We start from the raw sequence: 17,213 nt of genomic DNA, 5'->3' as shown, positions 1-17,213 counted from the left end.
CCCCCCATTCCATTTTATCTCTGAGACAGTCCTGCCACCCAGCTTTACCTGCTGAGGAGCTGCTGGAAGGCAGCTTCCCGGGCCTGGCAGGCAGCCTTAGCCCGTTCCAGCAGAGCAGTCACCTTGCTCTCCAGATCAGCATAGAAATCCTTTCCCTCCTGGGACTTCTTCATCAAGTCCTCATAGGCCTCATAGGATGCCACCAAGGTCTGCAGTGTGGAGTTCCACCTGGGGCAGAGATAAAAGTTGAGCCCATCTTGCATCACCCCAGTGTAACTGCTAAACACAGGGGCTAAAGAGGTGTGAGGGGCCCTCATGGGGAGTGATCAGGGAAAAGGAGGGCAGTAATGCAGGGCACTGACTTGTGCTCCAGCTCTGTGAGCACCCGACGAACAGCTGCGTATTGCACATTGGCTTCTGTCAGCGCCTTGAGGACATTCTCCTGGGCAGTCAGGTTCTGGTCCAGGTACACTCGGAGCTGGTCATACTTCTTGAGTTGTTGTTCAAAGAGCTTCTGAGGGAGAAGAGGAGGAGGTGTGAGAGCCAGGAGAGAGAGCTCTCCAAGCAGCAGGGCTGCCCACAGGCCTCCTCTGTCCCCATACACAGCTTTCCCACTTTCTCATCTAAGGGAGTGAGAAGCCCCCAGGTGCCACCTTCATCTCTGAACGATCTGTGGTGACCAGAGAGGTGGTGATGTCATCCTTCTGGATCAACTCTCTGAGCTGGTGCTCCAAGGACAGGCGCTGGTCCCTCATCTCCTGCACCTTGGCCAGGATACGCTTCAGGTTCTGCAGCACAGCCTTGTCATCTGGGAAGGGGCAAAGGGCAAAGTTCCTTCATTGCAAAAAGAATCACAAGCTGTCACCTCCTCTCACCTTCAGCCCTACAGTGATGCCAGCCTTCTGCTTACCAGGGGTGAGGGCCGGAGTGGGCAGGGCAGCGCGCACTTGGTCCAGCGGCCCACTCAGCAGCCGTAAGTTGCTGATGTGCAGGTTCATGGCCCGATGCAGCTCGCTGTTGGTGAAGGAGGCCTTCTCGTGCACTTCCATGTACTTGGCCCACTCTCGGCTTACCTCGGCCAGCCCCCCAGCTGGAACTGCTCCTGGCTGCCCAGATACTTCCTGAACCTTCTGCTCTAGAAGCTCATCCTCCTCTAGCAGCCCCTTGATCTCCTTCAGGGAAGCCTCTACATCTGTGTAGACTCCTGACAACACTGTGGAGTGGGGGAAGGTAACATTAAACCTGTTGTCCTGAGGCATTCCCCACAGTCCCAAAATCTGGCCTTTATTAGATTGTTGACCTTGATCCTATTCCCTGTTTAGTTGAGGAGAAAGATTTAGAATGCTAAGACTGTTCGAATTCCAACTCCAATACTATCGAGGCAGATGACTTGGATAAATCACTTAACTAGAAAGGAAACCTCAGTTTCCTCCTGTGTAAAATGAGAGAGGGGAAGAAGGGAGGGATGAGCTAAATGATCTCTAAGACTGCCTCTGGGGCGAACACCTACGAAAAGCCTCACATATTTCACTTCTGCCCCAGTAATAACGGCCCTTTGTTACTCTCCGGACTACGTCAGCTGCCTTTGGGAAGTAACCATACTGGAAATGCAACTCCAGACCCAGCTGCTCTCCCCTAGCCACCCCCCAAACACCATTTCCCTACATATGCTCACCCTGCATGGACTGGACAAGATTCTTCACCGTGTCAGGCCGAACACTGAGGGCCGCACACTTCTCCATGAGCACGGGTGGGATGTGGTTATATACATCCAGATTATCCACTGTCTCTGGGTCTAGCTGCAGGGAGTCCATGAACTGGCTGTGCCAAGGGATGACAGGAAAGGTCACTGTTGTGAACCGTCTCAGTGTACGATGCACACCTGTCCCCAGCCCTCAGGCAGCAAGGACTCAAAGGTAAGTACGACTAGGCACAGATGAGACCATCACTGACCCAATGGTTTTATAGGGAAAAACAGTAGCTTTGAAGGGGCTGGTGGCAGAGAGGTGAGGTTCCTCAGGTCAGCACTAAGGTCTAAGGACCACCCAGAAGAGTCCAGGATCTCTGCCCTATTGGAACTTCCACACTCATCTCCAGCCAACCCTGAATTCTGAGATACTTGTTGAATGAAGAGAGCAAGCTATATTCTAATTTACTTTTTCCCAGTTCATTTCAAATCAAACGTATTAAATTCAGAAGGCTGGGCAAACCTTCCATAGGTAATGGCTAAGTATAAGGGTGGGGTGTTGTTGGTGAAAGGCTTGATTTTCTCTCTCTCCCAGCCCTCCCCCAGAGGACCGACTGGTAATAACTTCACCCCAAAGGTGTCCTGCCATTTCTCCACAACTTACTCTAGGACCTCGTTCTTGGCATCAATCTTAGCCATCATCTCACGAAGCAGCTTGGCCTTCTCCTCGCTGGAGAATGGGAGGGGAAAAGTCAACTGAGACCGTCTGGGATACTATCAACCTCCCACTGCAAACTCACTGAGGCTTAGCTCTGGAGGTGACCCCCACCCTTTTGTCGGAGATGCTCATTCCCCAGACCCCCTCAAGCCAAGCTCCTCCCCGTTCCGCTTACCTGTACAGTGAGGAGGCCTCATGGGCAGCCATAGGCACCAACTTGGCAAAAATGTCAGGGCCAGTGACAGCTGGGTCAGTAGGATTCACAGGAAGGGGCTTTACCAAGGGGGCTCCTGGGAGAGGGAAGGAAAATAGTTGGAAAGCCAAGAAGCCCTGGGGCAGAAACTGAGGCAAAGAACAATTCAGCTACTTAAGAGATCATAAAATAATAAATGAAAAGCATCCTGACAGGTTTCTCCTGGAAGGATCCTGCCTAATAGGAATGCCTTGTACAAAGTTTCCAACAAGCAATTATCCAGCTTTCTCACGCTGGGCAACTCATTCCTTATTCCACTCTTGTACAAATCAAACTTTGTAAGGATCGTTTCCTTATGTAGAACCTGAATATTCCTCTGCAACTTCTCCCACTTCTGGGGTCCAGAAGCCAAACAAGTCTAACGACAGTCTTTCAAATACCTAAAGAGGATCCCCAGTCTTTGTTCATGTGCAATCTCCAGTTCCCACTATCCTTTCCTCCCCTCACTGTCCAGGCTCTTCTTAAAACTCAGCTCCCAAAACTCAACACGGTATGAACAGACTGGAGGACACTAGGATGGTCACTCCCCTCATGAAGCAGTGTTTTTGTTAATGTAACTCGAGGCACGGAGCTCTTTATTCTCTCACTGTAAGAGGCAGACACTAGGCACCCAATTTTGTTCCCCGAAATGGTGTCACTGGGTCTTCTGCATTTCACACCTTTTACAGGCTGCAGGGTATCCAGCACAGGAACAGCCTCATGGTAGATGAAATCATTGTCTTTCTTGGCTGAATTGAACCTGTGAAGAGAGAAAAGAGGGTGAGGAGCGTGATTGTGTCCGGCCTCAGAGGCAGCATGTCCCTTTACACTTCCCTTCCGTCACCAGCGAGTCTGGCTCTGACCCATGCATCTATTATTCCTACCGCTGTAACCACTTGGGGATCCCATAATCCTGGGCTTGGCTCAGCTGGCACCTTCCTCTGTTTCATCTCGGGGAAGGTTCACCTGAAGCCAGCTGCTCCACCATTCCAAACGCTCCCTCCCCTGCCCTAACCTTTCACTCACGTGACAGTGACTCTCATCTTACGTGGTTCCACCCTGACTTACTTTCCACCAATGACATCCATAGTGAAGCGCAGAGCATCCTGTACAGTCTCAGGCTGTCCCTTTTTTGGGAAAGGACCAAAGGGAGAAGAAGAGAGGGAGAGCTCTTCATTATTCTGCCAAATCTGGCCCCTACTAAGATGTCTGCAGGCCTCCCTCCTCCACTGTCCCTTGTCCCCTCTCCCCAAAGCTCTAAGTATACCGATTATTTGAAATTAGCCAAAGAATCAAAAGTTCTAATTAGACAAGGAAGGGAAAAACAGAAGGGCAGGACCTCAAGTCAATGTTACCTTTGCCAATTTAATGGCTTCATTAAGCTTGTCCAGGGCACTCTGGAAGTAGACTACCTATAAGGAAAGAGACAGTTGGCTTCGTTATAGCACAGTTTGGGAGACAAGGATGGAAAGGCAAAGAGTAAAGACTCTCTTCCTGCCACTCCATCCTATGTTTCCCTCTTCACCTCTTCCCTAGGAGATGGCATTCAAAGCTAGCCACAGGAGCCCCAGGCCTCCCTTTCTTTAAGCCTAGACCCAGGGCAACATACCGTTCCCAGGCTGAGACCCCTCTTCTAATGCCCAGCAGGATAAACTGGGCCCAAATCATTCCCCACGTGATGGCACAGAAACTGCCCTAGGCAGGAAGGCAGGCCAGGTAGTCTGGCATGGGCAAACAATTTAAAACTCCAAACAAGTGCTCTCAGCAGGGATACGGAGAGGCTTGGCAGGGGCTAGGGAGTCCAGCCTGGCTAAGGCAGCAGGAACACGTTAAGAAGTATAAGGTGACTAAGGTGAGTAAACTCACCTCTTCCTCAGGTGAGTTGAGGAAGGCCCTAAACACCAGGTTCACAAACTAGTGCTTCGGTTACTCCCCCAGAATCTCCAAGCACTATGGCTAGTGCCAGATGGCACCTGCATAGCACTGGTTTCCTAAGAACTTCCAAAAAACATTTTATTTGAGCTTCTCAGTGAGGCAGACTGGGCAGGGAGCAATGGAGCCATTTTACAGATGGCAAGTTAATGGTAGAGCCAATCCTAGAACTCAGATTTCTTAGCTCCTAGTCCTATGCTCTTGTCTACTCAGGAGAAAAAAGAAGGCTGTTAAAGCATCCTTCTCACAAATAAGGCAGAGAATTGGAGGTGGGAAAGAATGGGGTATAAAAATAAAGGGAAACAAGAGGACGGGGAAGAGGGAAGAGGGAAGAGAGACTCCAAGGACCAGTACAGGTTCTTGGTGCATGTTACCCCTGCCTTGGGAGGTAAGATGCTGAATCCCTCTCTGGGGTATTTTTGAGCCAGAGCTCATGACCTCCATCGTGTCAGTCACACTCACCCTCTCTCCAAACTTCTGCTGTTCCTCGGCTTGCTTTCCCATGTGCAGCTGAAAAAGAGGGAATGTGTGAGATCAGTGGCACCATCCTGCCTCCTCTTCCCCCCGCCACATACACACACAGCAGAAGGGAAGGTTAGAGCTGCTCGCTGGCAGGGCTCCTTACGTGAGCCACAGCAGCGAAATAACAAGTCTTCATCTGTACCAACTTCTTCCAGTCTTTCTGGACCTTGCCCAGCAGCGAGGCAGTCTCAGGGTTTTCCAGGGCCCGGCAAGCCTCCTTGTAGTAAACAACCACCTGGCAGGGGAAAAAAACCTTGATCAGGGAACGGGAAGAGAAAGGAAGAGGCCTTCAGGGAAGCCTCAATCAATTCCACTAGCAGAGTGATGACCCTCCTGACACTTCGTAACCGGCAGCTCCCATGGGTCTTGCATGTGAGGTTCAACAAGGACATTTCACAGGGGCAGCTAGGTGGTGCAGCGAATACAGGGTATCAGCCCCGGGGTCAGGAGGACCTCAGTTCAAATCCAGCCTGGACACTTGACTCTTACTAGCTGTGTGACCTTGGGCAAATCACTCAACCACAATTACCTTGCCTTCCCTCCTCCAAAAACAAAAAAACCCCAACAAAAAACCAAGGACTTTTCTCCTAACAATCCTATGAGATACAGAATATAAATATCCCCTTTGTTTGAGGTCACATGGTTGCCAAGTGGGCAGAGGTAGAGGCTAACCCGTCTTCCCAGACTGACCTCAAATGCAGCAGAGCTGGCTCAGGATCCCTTACTATCTGTGGGGAATCCCAGACCAGAGAAACAGAGCACAGGATCAGAACAGCTTGCTGAAGAGTGACCCTTGGGCACTTGCCTGGGCACTGATGCGAGCCACCAGGAAGCTCTTGCGATTGTCCAGCATTGACTTCTCCAGGAGGCATTCCTGAGCCTGGCCCTGGGTGGGATGGAAATAAGCACACCTTTAGAGCAGGCCTGTAGGTACCTCCTACCCCTTCTGCTCTGCTCCAGTCCACAAACATCACATGGAAGGTCACCTGACATTAGCTGGGGACAAAAGCCTAACTCTTTCTCTTACTTGATATAAGGGTCTGCTAGAAAAAAGACCAGGTTTTCTCCAGCCTCAACACTTTTATCGTCCCTTGGATTATTGCAAGTCTTCCTATCTGACCTGCTTGCCTCTGGTCCGATGTATACCACACCAGCCCATGCTTCCTAAACCCCTGCTTTTATGTCTTCCCTCAAACCTTTAGTGGCTCCCTAGTGCCAATGCAAACATATCCTGGCATTCTGGGCCCTGACCAATTTGGTCACTCCCTACCTTTCCATCTAACTTCCCACTATTCCCTCTGAAGGAACCTTCTCTGTTCCAGCCAGCCAGACTGGTCTCTTTGCTGTCCTCCCAAAACACTGTCCATCTCTTGTTTCCATGCATTCAATCATGCTCCTTTACATCTGGAAAGCCTTCTCTGTTGCTTTCAAGATTCCTGAAATCCCCAAACATGGCCAGTAACCTGTGACCTGACCTTCCCTCTGAACTCTTTTAACATCTGCGTGCTATGACTGCTTCAGTTTTCTGCCTGTCAACAAGCTCCTCAGGGCAGATGAGGCCAGAGTCGACTCCCACATAGTGCCAAAGGAGCAGTCCCCTGAGCTCTCTCAGACAGCACAGGACAAAGAGACAGGGCCTACCAGCATGAGGTTGATGTTGAGGTTGAGGATCTGATGGCTCATGTCCACACTGTATGAGTGAGGGAAGTGCTCCTGCAGGTAAGTGAAAGCACCTGCTGCACACTGGAAATGAGTGCAAGAAACCTTCATGCCCTGAGGGATAGGATCAACAAAGAGCTGGTTCATGGCAGAGGAGGCCAAAGCCCCTGGTCCTTGTCCACCCGTCCCCTGCCACCTGGGCTCCAAAGCAGGCAGGCCGTTTCTCACCTCCTCAGACACCCTCTTGTCCATAGCGCCCAACATGGAGTGAAGAGCCCCTTTAGAAAACAGAGGAAAAAAGACGTCAGCACCCTTGCAGGATGCCTGTGGAAGGGATTCCCTGGTCGGCACCAAGCCACCCAACTTTACATTTTAAGGGGACTGGAGTTAGCGTTCCAGGTGCATCATAAGAAAACTGAGGCCTGGCAGAGAAAAATGGACTAGACCTAAACTGGGGTACACAATACTTTGGGATTCCTGAAAAAAGCCAGTGTTTTTCCTCCCCTGGGCTGCCAAGGCAACAAAAGGCTTCAAAAGGGAAGGGAGCAGACAAATCCTACAGCGCCTGGGGATGGCATGGAGAAGGGGCCGCTCACCTAGGTTGTAGAGGATGCAGGCCTGCTCATACTTGATGTCCTCGTGGGTCACCGACTTTCCAGAAAAGATCTCTGTCCTACAAACACATCAGCCCCATGTTATTAGGGAAGGAAAGCTCTAGGCCATAAAGCCAGGGCACTCTGTTCTGAACAGCAGGCAAAAAAAAATACCCAGAGTAAAGTGAAACAGAAGATACTCCCATTTTACAGAAAAAGGAAGAGGCCAGGGAGGGGCTTATTGTGTTCACACCAAATACACATGTCCTGATAGCTGAGCTAATACTTCCTTTTATCTAAAGAGTCCTTACTTTGAGCTGGCCTATCAGAGAAGTAAGGATTCTGACCTGGGCTTAGAAAGGAAAAGATGACAGAGCAAACAGCCCCACCATACCCACCTCCCTCTCCTGTTGTTCTTACCAGGTGATGGGGACAGCTGCCTCATTCTCCAAACCCATAGGGATTCGGCTCTGCAGGTAATGGAGCTGGCCCAGGTACTTCCGTAGGATGCTACAGCCCTCAAAGTCCCGAGGAACCCTGATTGCATTCTGGGAGCCAGGGGGAGGGGAGAGAGGAAGAGTGATTGTCAATGACTCTGCTCTTAATTCTGCTTCTGATACTACCTGTGGTGACCTTGAGCAAGCCCTCCTTGGGTTCCTTTTCTTCCTCCATACAATGAAGGGGTTGGACTGGTTGGAGGACCCTTCCAACTCTAAATCTATGATCCTCTGATTTTAGGAATACTGGAGGGCAGAATAGGCAGGTACAGTCAGCCTACAATATGTCCCAAAAGTTGCAGTCCACTTCCCCACAGTCCTGTGAGAGACAGTACAGAGGACATTCAGAGATGAAGTGGCTTGTTCAGGGTCCCATCACTCATAAGGACTGAGGCCAAATCAGTCTCTTCTGATTCTACCTTCAGAGCTCTTTCAATTCCAACCCAAACCTCTGGCCCCCTTAATTCTGGGTCACAGACCAGGAGATGGCAAAGACCAGGTCAATCCAGTCCAGTGCACTGTAAGCTAGAGGACAATGAGACCCAGAACAGTTAAGCGACTAGCCCAAGGTTCTATAGGTAAACAAAAAGAAGACAGTGCTAATAACTAAACAAAAACAAAACAGTAATATGGAAGAAGTTTATTTCTCTTAGATGCTGATATCTGAGGACGTGAAGAGGTTCCATCTGCTTTAAGATACCACCTTTTTTCGTCACTGGAGGCAGTTTCTCTGGACCAAGCTTGCTTGCCCACTGTCTTCTCCAATAGCTACAAATTGACCTGAACCTCTGCTACAGAGCACCCTTCTTTGTAGAAATAGAATCAGAATTCACAACCTGATGAAAGACTCAAGAGACAGATTTTTTTTTTGACATGGGCAATGCAGGAATCAGTCGTGTTTGACTGCATATTTGTTACAGGTTTTCTTCTAGCTTTTTTTTTTTTTTAATAAGGAAAGAGTTGAGAAAAGAAAATAGAATTTTGTTAATCTAAAAAAAATTAAATTTTAAAAATTCACAACCTGGGATTCTACCAAGGTAGGAGAATCTTGCCTCAGCACATAGGTAAGGGAAACCTTGGATTATTCTCCTCATCGTGTCCTCAAACCATGTGCCTTCCTCCAAATATCCCTATACCACTACAAATCAGTGAACAGCCTTCCAAACCCTAAATTCCTACACACCATAAGGACAGCATATGGACAGAAAAAGTTCTCAACCTGTTTGGGAATTCTGGAAGATACGATGGGTTATTACCTAAAAGATATGGATTAGAATCCTGGTTGTCACTAACGTGTCATGTGAGGCTTGGGCAAATCATTTCTCCAGTTTATTCCTCAGTTTCCTCATCAGTAAAATGTGGTCTGTCTGTCTACCCTTAAGTCTGGGATAAGAATCAAAATGAGAGTGTGCAAGTGCTTCGACTAGCAAGTTGAAGAATTGTTTTTTTAATGATGGTCCAGAGGGGACTGAATACATTCACTTTACTCATGGTTCCAGTTCAATATATGACATTCATTCGACAAAAACTCTAAATAATTTCCCTCCCTTGTCTTGTCTTACATGACCAGTAGTGACAAGTCTGAAAGGGAAAATAACTCCTTCCTGCCTCCTCCTTCCTCCAGACTTAGGAGTTCAGTCACTGATTCCTTCTCAACCCTAACCCACCGTCCTCACCGGAAAATGCAAAGCCAGACATCCTGTTTCCACAAAGGCTTCATTCTGAGGCAGTTCTCTCTCAGAAAACTGGAACATGCATGTAAATCCCACTCTCACCCCCCAAAGGGGCCTGTAATAGTGACTCTAATAAAGCAAGGATCTTTTTCTCCAGGACTTCATGCAGGTGTGCTCTATAGTTATAAACCTCCAGACAGAGAATTCATTTAGCTGCCATAATCTGCAGTGCCTCCTCTCAAGATTCTCCAAATTTGCCACAGGGTATAGCACAGAAAATTCAAACTTGCATTAAGTACAGTCAATGGGTTAAGGGCACCCCAAACCTTACAATGCGTCAAAGAATACAGCTGAAGACTATCCCGGTTCCCTGCCCCTTTCCTGCACTGTCAGAGCATCACTCACTCACATGTACTCTCTGGTGATGCTGATGCCCCTACCTGTCTAAGCAGCTCCAGCTTCTTCAGTTCCTCATTGTAGGTCTCTGGGTTCTCACCGTAATTCTTTAGGACGAACTAAAAAGGAAAGGCAGGGAGTGAGTGAAGTCCTTAAGTCCCCAGTTTCTGCCTGCTGAACTCTTCCCCTGCCCAGTCCCCAACCATTCCCTCTAGCACTTGGCTTGAGGTTCAAATAATTCATCCCCATTCTCTCAATCCTTGCATCATCTGAAAAAGAACACTGTTTTCTCCTTTACTAGAGGACTGTATCTTAAATACTCTCCAGTGCTGAAGAAAGAATGGAGAAAAAAGCATTACCTGTTCAACAGGGTAACAGTAAAAAGGGATATAAATGTACAAGTAAGTTGAATACCACCAGGAAAGGTCCACATTTGATATAACAAGCAAACCTGTGTTCCCAGATATAATATTCTACAATCCCATATTCCCAGATAATTCAAAAGATTAGTCCAAGATTAGCGAAGTATCAGGGTAATTCAGAAAACCTGGAAATTGGCAGGAATCCCCAGAGTTAACAAGAAGGAAGATCATCCTTTTAGTGTCCAGAGTAAAAGAGAAGGTTGGGTAACACTACTCTGGCTCTCTGGAAATACTACTGCATCAGCTAAAGCTTCCTGCGATGGGAGGACTGGACGCAGCAACGTCTGCAGTCATAGAGCTCAACGGGCTATAATGAGGTGCTAATGAAGCCAGGATCAGAGGTTCAATCTCTGTATGTGCCAATTAGTTTTTGTCAAGTTCCAATAGAATGAAATGGAAGAAACATTCCTTAAGTATTTACTACATGCCCAGCACTGTGCTAAGTGCAAGGACTACCAAGTCCTTGTTCAAGGAGCTCATGCTCTATAGGGCAGTGAACACTTAAAGGACGTTCATGTTTATGTTCAGTTCACAACACATGGAAAAGCCAGGTAGTCCTTAGGCAGAGAGAGTAGCAGAGTAGTGGCAAGGCCAAGATTTTGGGACTAGATTCGAGGGGGGCTCTGGGATATCTTCAACAAAGGTCGGTATTAGGGTTCAACAGCCAGCTGACAGTGGATATCCTGTGACAAATGGGAACTTGCATTTGGGCAATAAGAGCTGGTTGGGAAAGCGGCAACAGGTGTTGCTGGTCTGTTTTTCTGCTGCCCCTCATTGGGATGGGGTGGGCAGAAGGGGCCACTATGGGGCCAGTGGATGTGACTGGTCCTCAGGTCTTTGGTCCAGCAGCTCACTTGCTATTTAATGATGACTATGATGTGTGTTTGTGTGTAAACAGAATCTGAAAAATAAATCTTTGCTAGAAAAACAACTCATCACTCTAGTGTTCTCTTCAAATACAACAGTGATGTGTGTGTGAGGAAAATCAGAGAAAATAAAAGCAGAACACTAAAGGAAATTTCTGTATACTCAAAGACAAGATCCTGTCTATCCTTTGAGACACAGCTCAAATGCAAACTCCTCCAGGAAGCTTCTTCCTTGGACTTTGCACAGTACTTTGCACTCTTCCTACGTACTTACTCCTATCCACTTCTGTACTCTATGTGCACTAGAGTATGAACTCCATGGGGGCAAGGGAACACAAAGTATTGGGCTCTGAGTCAGGAAGGTCTGAGATCAAATCCAGCTCCAGATACTAACCAGCTGTTTGAACCTAGGCAAGTCACTTAATCTCTGTCTGTCTCGGTCTCCTCATCTGTAAAACAGGGATGATAACCCTCCCAGGGTTGCTGTGAGGATCAAATGAGATATTTGTAAAGCACTTAGCACAGTACCTGGCACATGGTAAGTGCTATATAAACAATGTTACCATCATCATCATCTTCTTCTAGAGGAAAGGAGTGGGGTAGATAATTATCAGGAGAAACTGTCTGGGTTTTGAAGATAAATAAGATTTCAACAGGCAATGACAGGGAGGGCACTCCAGGTTAGAAGCTGATGTGAACAAAAGTATGGAGGCAGGAAACCTCAGGCAACATCTGGGAGATGGCCAGCAGTCAAGTCTGAATGGAAAATAGAGACCTGAGGATGAGCAGTAAGAGATAAAGCTAGAACAGCAGCACAGAACAGTAGATAAGAGAACCAGCCTTGGACGGAGGAATATATGGGTTCCAGCCCTGTCCATGACACATAATACCTGCAGCCCATGTCAAGTCACTTCACCCATCAGTGAAGACTGTTAAGTGACAAGACAGATGCTAATTTGCACTGAAAAAGAAAATTTCCTCATGGTGAGTTCCCTAGATCAATTAACTCATAGGTTTTAACCAAAAAGCTGGAAACAGATTGGGCCCAGATTGTGGAAGGCCTCGCGTTAAACCCCCTTTAGCATGTATTTAAGGCACAGGAACTTAAAAAATATGTGACACAGCCCTTGCTCTCAGGGATATCAACTCTAATAGGTGGAATAAACATGTACACAAATAACTTTGATATAAAACAGAACATGACACCTACACAAAGGAGAGGTCCAAACAAAGTGACACTCAATTCAACAAACATTTATGACCATATTTAGATGATTCCAACCAGCCTACTAACTATTTCCATCTGGACTGTCCATCCAGTACCTCAAATCCAGCACGTTCTAAACCAAGCTTAACTTTCCTCAAAAATATTTATTCCTTTTCCTTCTTAGTTAATGGCCTCCACCTTTCATCTAGTTATTCCCATCTGATTATCTATGCTACACACACACACACACACACACACACACACACACACACACACTAAGTCAACAAGCATTTATTAAACACCTACTTATTGTGTGCCAGGCATTGTGCTACATATAAGGGTATAAAAATAAATTTGAAAAAGTTCCTTCTCTCAGTTTCACACACATATGTCAAATGTCTGCTGAATTAAAATGTTGATATGCTCTCAGAAACCTGAAGAAAGATGACTTTCAGCTGGGATGTGGGGTGAAGGATCACAGAAGACTTCACACATGAGGTGCCACCTAAAATGGACTTTGAAAGGGTCAGATGAAAATGAGGAATAGTGACAAGTAGAACGTACAAAAGTGAGAACACAATTCACCTTTATATTTATTCACACTGACCCTATCACAGAAGTCAAGGCATCAACACCCCCATTATACACATAAGGAAATGGCCTGAGAATGACTTGTTCATGGCCACACAAACCTAAGTATCAGAACTGGAACTCAGATCTAGATCCCGGACTTTTACATTCAGTTCTTTCCAATACATTATGCTGCTTCCATAGGCCATGGAAGTTGGTAGGGGAAAGAAGGGAAAACTACGTGTGAAGTAACATTATCAGATGTGAGTATAACAAGGTTAATCTGGCAGCAGTATGAAGAATGGATGGGGATGGGGAAATTAAAGCCAGGAAGACCAGCAGTTAGGTGCCTACTGTAATAATCCTAATGACAGCAATAAATTGGCAAATGATCAGATTGGACAAATGAGGAAGAGCCAAAGATAACACTGCAGTTTCAAGAACCTGTAATCAGATGACAGTAAGTAAAATGAGGTGATTTGAGGGTGGGGAGGATAGCTTGGGTTATGATATGTTGGATTTGTGGTACTGGTGGAACATTCAGTTACCCAGCTGGCCAATCTGGAGCTTCGTAGAGAGGACAGGTGATGGGGAACCCATTCACATAGAGCTTCACAAAACTAAAGTTGTGGGAGTGAATTAGATTGCTAAGGGGAAAATAAGAGAAGAAATCAGGCCCAAAACTTGGAAGATGCCTACTATAAGAGGTTGAGAAAAGGAGACTGAGGACTGGAGAGAAAACATAGGTCCCATTCCCTATGTTGCTGGAGGGAATCCTGAGTCCCTGCTCATCTCCAACCCTCTTTACCTCACTTCCTCCATTCATGGCCCTTGATTGAGCAAGGAGTCACCAACTACAGCCCACTGCAGGAGGCACTGGACTTTTCCTTCTGCTCTATCACTCCATAAATTCCCAAACACTTAGGAACTGACTCTGGGGCCTTATCATCAAAGCTCAAGTGAAGTCAACAAGCATCTATTAATTGCTTACTCTGGTGCAGACACCCAACAGATAACCCCTTAGGCCCAACAAGCCCTTCGTTTTGCCCTGCAATTAAACCCTCCTATATGCATTATCTCCCACCACTGGAAGGGAGTTCTTTGAGAGTAGAACATGTCTTGCTTTTCTATTTGTATCCCCAGAACTTGGTGCATAGTAAGCACTATGTACTGAGGCCACTTGGTGGCACCACAGTGCACGAGATTTGGACACACACACATACATACACACACTGAATTCAAATCCAGGCTGAGACGCTAGCTGTGAGACCAAGGTAAAAATCACCTAAACTCTGCCTCTGTTTCCTCAACTACAAAATGGGAATCATAGCACCTACCTCACAGGGTTATGGTGAAGGGCAAGTCAGATCATTTAAAAGTGCATAGTATAGAGTGCCTGCTATATAGTGGGTGCTTAATAAATGCTTGTTTCCTCACTTAATGCTTTTAAATTAATTCCTTCAAAGCAGGAGATCACAGGGTCATAGAAGCCAAGACCAATTATTGCAAAGACTGATAATGGCTCAACTGCATCAGATACTGCAGCAGGAAAAGTTAGCAAGGATGAGGACTAAACAAAGGCCACGTGACTTGATGATAACAAAGGTCATTAATGCCTTTGGAAAGTACAGTTTCAACAAAGTGATGAGTGGTGGCCACTGAAGGCTGTGGTGCGGTTGTGGCAATTTCTTAAAAATAAGACAATGATGAAGTTCACCAAATGGAAGAGGCCATGTTAAGAGTTATTAACTGACCTGATAGCAATATTGTTGTATTCTCAGGAAAACTGGGAGGCCTGAAGACAGAGAGAGAAATGGGATTGGCAGGCAGGTGAAGTAATCAGAACACACAACATTTGTTAAGTTCATGATCCTATGGATGTAATTTGTGGCACTTCAAAAAATAATAATGGCAGTATCAAAGATCACTGATCACAGATCACCAGAACAGGTATGGTGATAATTAGAAAGTCTGAAATATCGCAAGAATCACCAAAATGTGACAGAGACATGATGTGAGCACATGCTGTAGGAAAATGGCACCAAGAGACTTGCTCAACACAAGGCTGCCACAAACCTTTAAAAAACTTAATAGCTGTGAAGCACAATTAAGTGAAGGACAACAAAAAAGTCTGCTTGTACTTACTAAGCTGCGTCGGCCTCTCTGTGCCTCCTTTCATTCTCTACAAACAGAATCCCCAGAGGAGCTAATCCATTCAGTTTTAGAACTCCTGCCGTGGGCTGCCTTGATTGGTGAGCAAAACTTCAACTAGTTCACTATATTAAGGCAGCCTCAGGCCCAGATCAGATCATGTTTTCACAATTCATCTAGCTGTCTACCCCAGGTATCTTGCCTTTCATCCTGCTGCCCTTATATGCTCCCTATATTCTCCACCTCTTCCTCTGGGCTTAGTATTAAAATCAATATTGTCATCCTGTTCCTAGAAAGACGAGGCCAAGTTATTACCCTATGAATCAACTCACCACCAGTGTGGCTCCCAAACATTCCCTTCCCTGGCCATCAGCTGCATTTGGAACAATACTAAAGTCTACAACTTTTTTTCTCCCAAGACTCTGGTATCCTACCCTTTTACAGGTACCTTAGAAATCAAAATCCACTATGATACTTATAAGCTAATTAGGGGAACATGGAATGGTTTACTTGAGGAATGTATGACCAAGAAGAGATAGAGAACACCATGGGATGTGAAATGGATCATTTTGAAGTTTAAAAGGCTTTTTTTTTTTTTTTTACAAACTAAACCAATGCAGCCAAGATTAGAAGGAAAGCAGAAAACTGGAAGGAAAACACTAACACAAGTTTCTCTGCTAAAGGCTTCATTTCTCAAACATACAGAAAACGGAGTCAAATTTATAACCCCTCAATAGACAAATGGTCAAAGGATAGGAACAGGAAGTTTTTAGATGAAGAAATCAAAGCTCTCTACAGTCATATGAAAAAGTGCTCCAAATCACTACTGATTAGAGAAATGCAAATTAAAACAACTCTGGGATATCACTTCACACCTATCTGACTGGCTAACATGACAAAAAAGAAAAATGACAAATACTGGAGGGGAGGTGGGAAAATTGGACACTAATGCACTATTGGTGAGTTCTGAACTAATCCAACCATTCTGGAGAGCAATTTGGAACTACGACCAAAAGGCTATAAAACTGTACATAGACTTTGTTCCAGAAATACCACTACTAGGTCTGTATCCCAAAACAAAAATGAAAGGACCTATTTATAGCAGCTCTTTTTGTGATGCCTGCTGCCCCTCTCAGCTCCACCTCCTTCTCTCTTCCTACTTCACCCTTCCTGCTCCATTCTGCAAGCTCCTCCACCATGAACTTCCTGTGACTCAGGCTATGGACTGGGTCAAAGCTCAAAGTAGGTCACATGGGCCAATTAAAGGGCAGGGAAGATCTTCACATCCCCTTAACATTACACGTACAGTGACAGCAATACCATATGATTATCGACTGTACATGACTTAGCTACTCCCAGCAATATGATGACTTCTGACAAAAGATGCTATCCACCTCCAGAGAAAGAACTGATGTAATCTAAACACAGACTGAAGCATACTTTTTGTTTTAAATTTTCTTTACTTTTCTTGGTTTTGTTTTGGGTTTTTTGGTCTGTTTTCTCTTTACAACAGGGCTAATATGGAAGTATATTTTGCATGACTGCACATGTATAACATAAAAAACTGCCTTTTCAAGGCGGGGGAAGGGAAGAAGGGAGAGAATTTAGAACTCAAACTTTTTTTTAAAAATGTTTTTACGTGGATATAATAAAATATTAAAGTGCTCGTAGGTTAAAAAAAAGGACTCATTGTCCTTAAAACAGCGTCCCTTCCAGCATGAGTGTCCTCTATGTATCTGGTCTTCTTTGGTGTCATTTCTACATCCTCAGTTTTATGTATATTATTTTCATAGCAATTTTACAGAGATTCAAAAAAAGATGTATAGCTGGTAATTGTCAATTTCTTAGGGATTCTTTTTTTTGGGGGGGGTATTAAGGTTAAACATTGTTTCTCTCCCCTCCCCCCAGACTTTGGTAAAAGGCTTAAAAACAAACTGATATCTTCAAAATTGTGCCTCTACTAGCACAAGTCTCCCGTCCAGACTTTTGATTGTCCTTCACTTGCCCTTCCTAATCTGGTTTTCCTCAGCACCCTCCGGGACCATTTCCTTCACAGTCCTGCCATAGAAATTTGTTTCTGGTCTACCA

At 45.9% G+C, this 17,213-nt stretch overlaps 1 protein-coding gene across 3 annotated transcripts in view; it reads right to left on the bottom strand.

The window, feature by feature from the left end:
* The window catches only part of PTPN23 (protein tyrosine phosphatase non-receptor type 23), a 42,812-nt gene that overhangs the window by 4,186 nt on the left and 21,413 nt on the right, over positions 1-17,213 (bottom strand). For all 3 annotated transcript variants that reach the window (XM_072653715.1, XM_072653724.1, XM_072653732.1), the window contains exons 2-19: positions 9,954-10,028; positions 7,764-7,891; positions 7,347-7,423; positions 6,979-7,028; positions 6,733-6,864; positions 5,897-5,977; positions 5,195-5,326; positions 5,032-5,079; positions 3,993-4,049; positions 3,706-3,764; positions 3,318-3,397; positions 2,581-2,695; positions 2,352-2,417; positions 1,676-1,821; positions 911-1,213; positions 654-808; positions 363-514; positions 49-228 (exon numbers count right to left, since the gene is read on the bottom strand). In XM_072653715.1, coding sequence (XP_072509816.1) covers positions 49-228; positions 363-514; positions 654-808; positions 911-1,213; positions 1,676-1,821; positions 2,352-2,417; positions 2,581-2,695; positions 3,318-3,397; positions 3,706-3,764; positions 3,993-4,049; positions 5,032-5,079; positions 5,195-5,326; positions 5,897-5,977; positions 6,733-6,864; positions 6,979-7,028; positions 7,347-7,423; positions 7,764-7,891; positions 9,954-10,028 — 2,036 coding nt within the window. The remainder of the gene's footprint in view (positions 1-48; positions 229-362; positions 515-653; positions 809-910; positions 1,214-1,675; positions 1,822-2,351; positions 2,418-2,580; positions 2,696-3,317; positions 3,398-3,705; positions 3,765-3,992; positions 4,050-5,031; positions 5,080-5,194; positions 5,327-5,896; positions 5,978-6,732; positions 6,865-6,978; positions 7,029-7,346; positions 7,424-7,763; positions 7,892-9,953; positions 10,029-17,213) is intronic.

This window comes from Notamacropus eugenii, chromosome 1 (genome assembly GCF_028372415.1).
Source record: "Notamacropus eugenii isolate mMacEug1 chromosome 1, mMacEug1.pri_v2, whole genome shotgun sequence".
In the NCBI taxonomy this organism is placed as follows: domain Eukaryota; kingdom Metazoa; phylum Chordata; class Mammalia; order Diprotodontia; family Macropodidae; genus Notamacropus; species Notamacropus eugenii.
The sequence above is the reverse complement of the archived record's forward strand: the minus strand, read 5'-3'. Positions and strand labels throughout refer to the sequence as shown.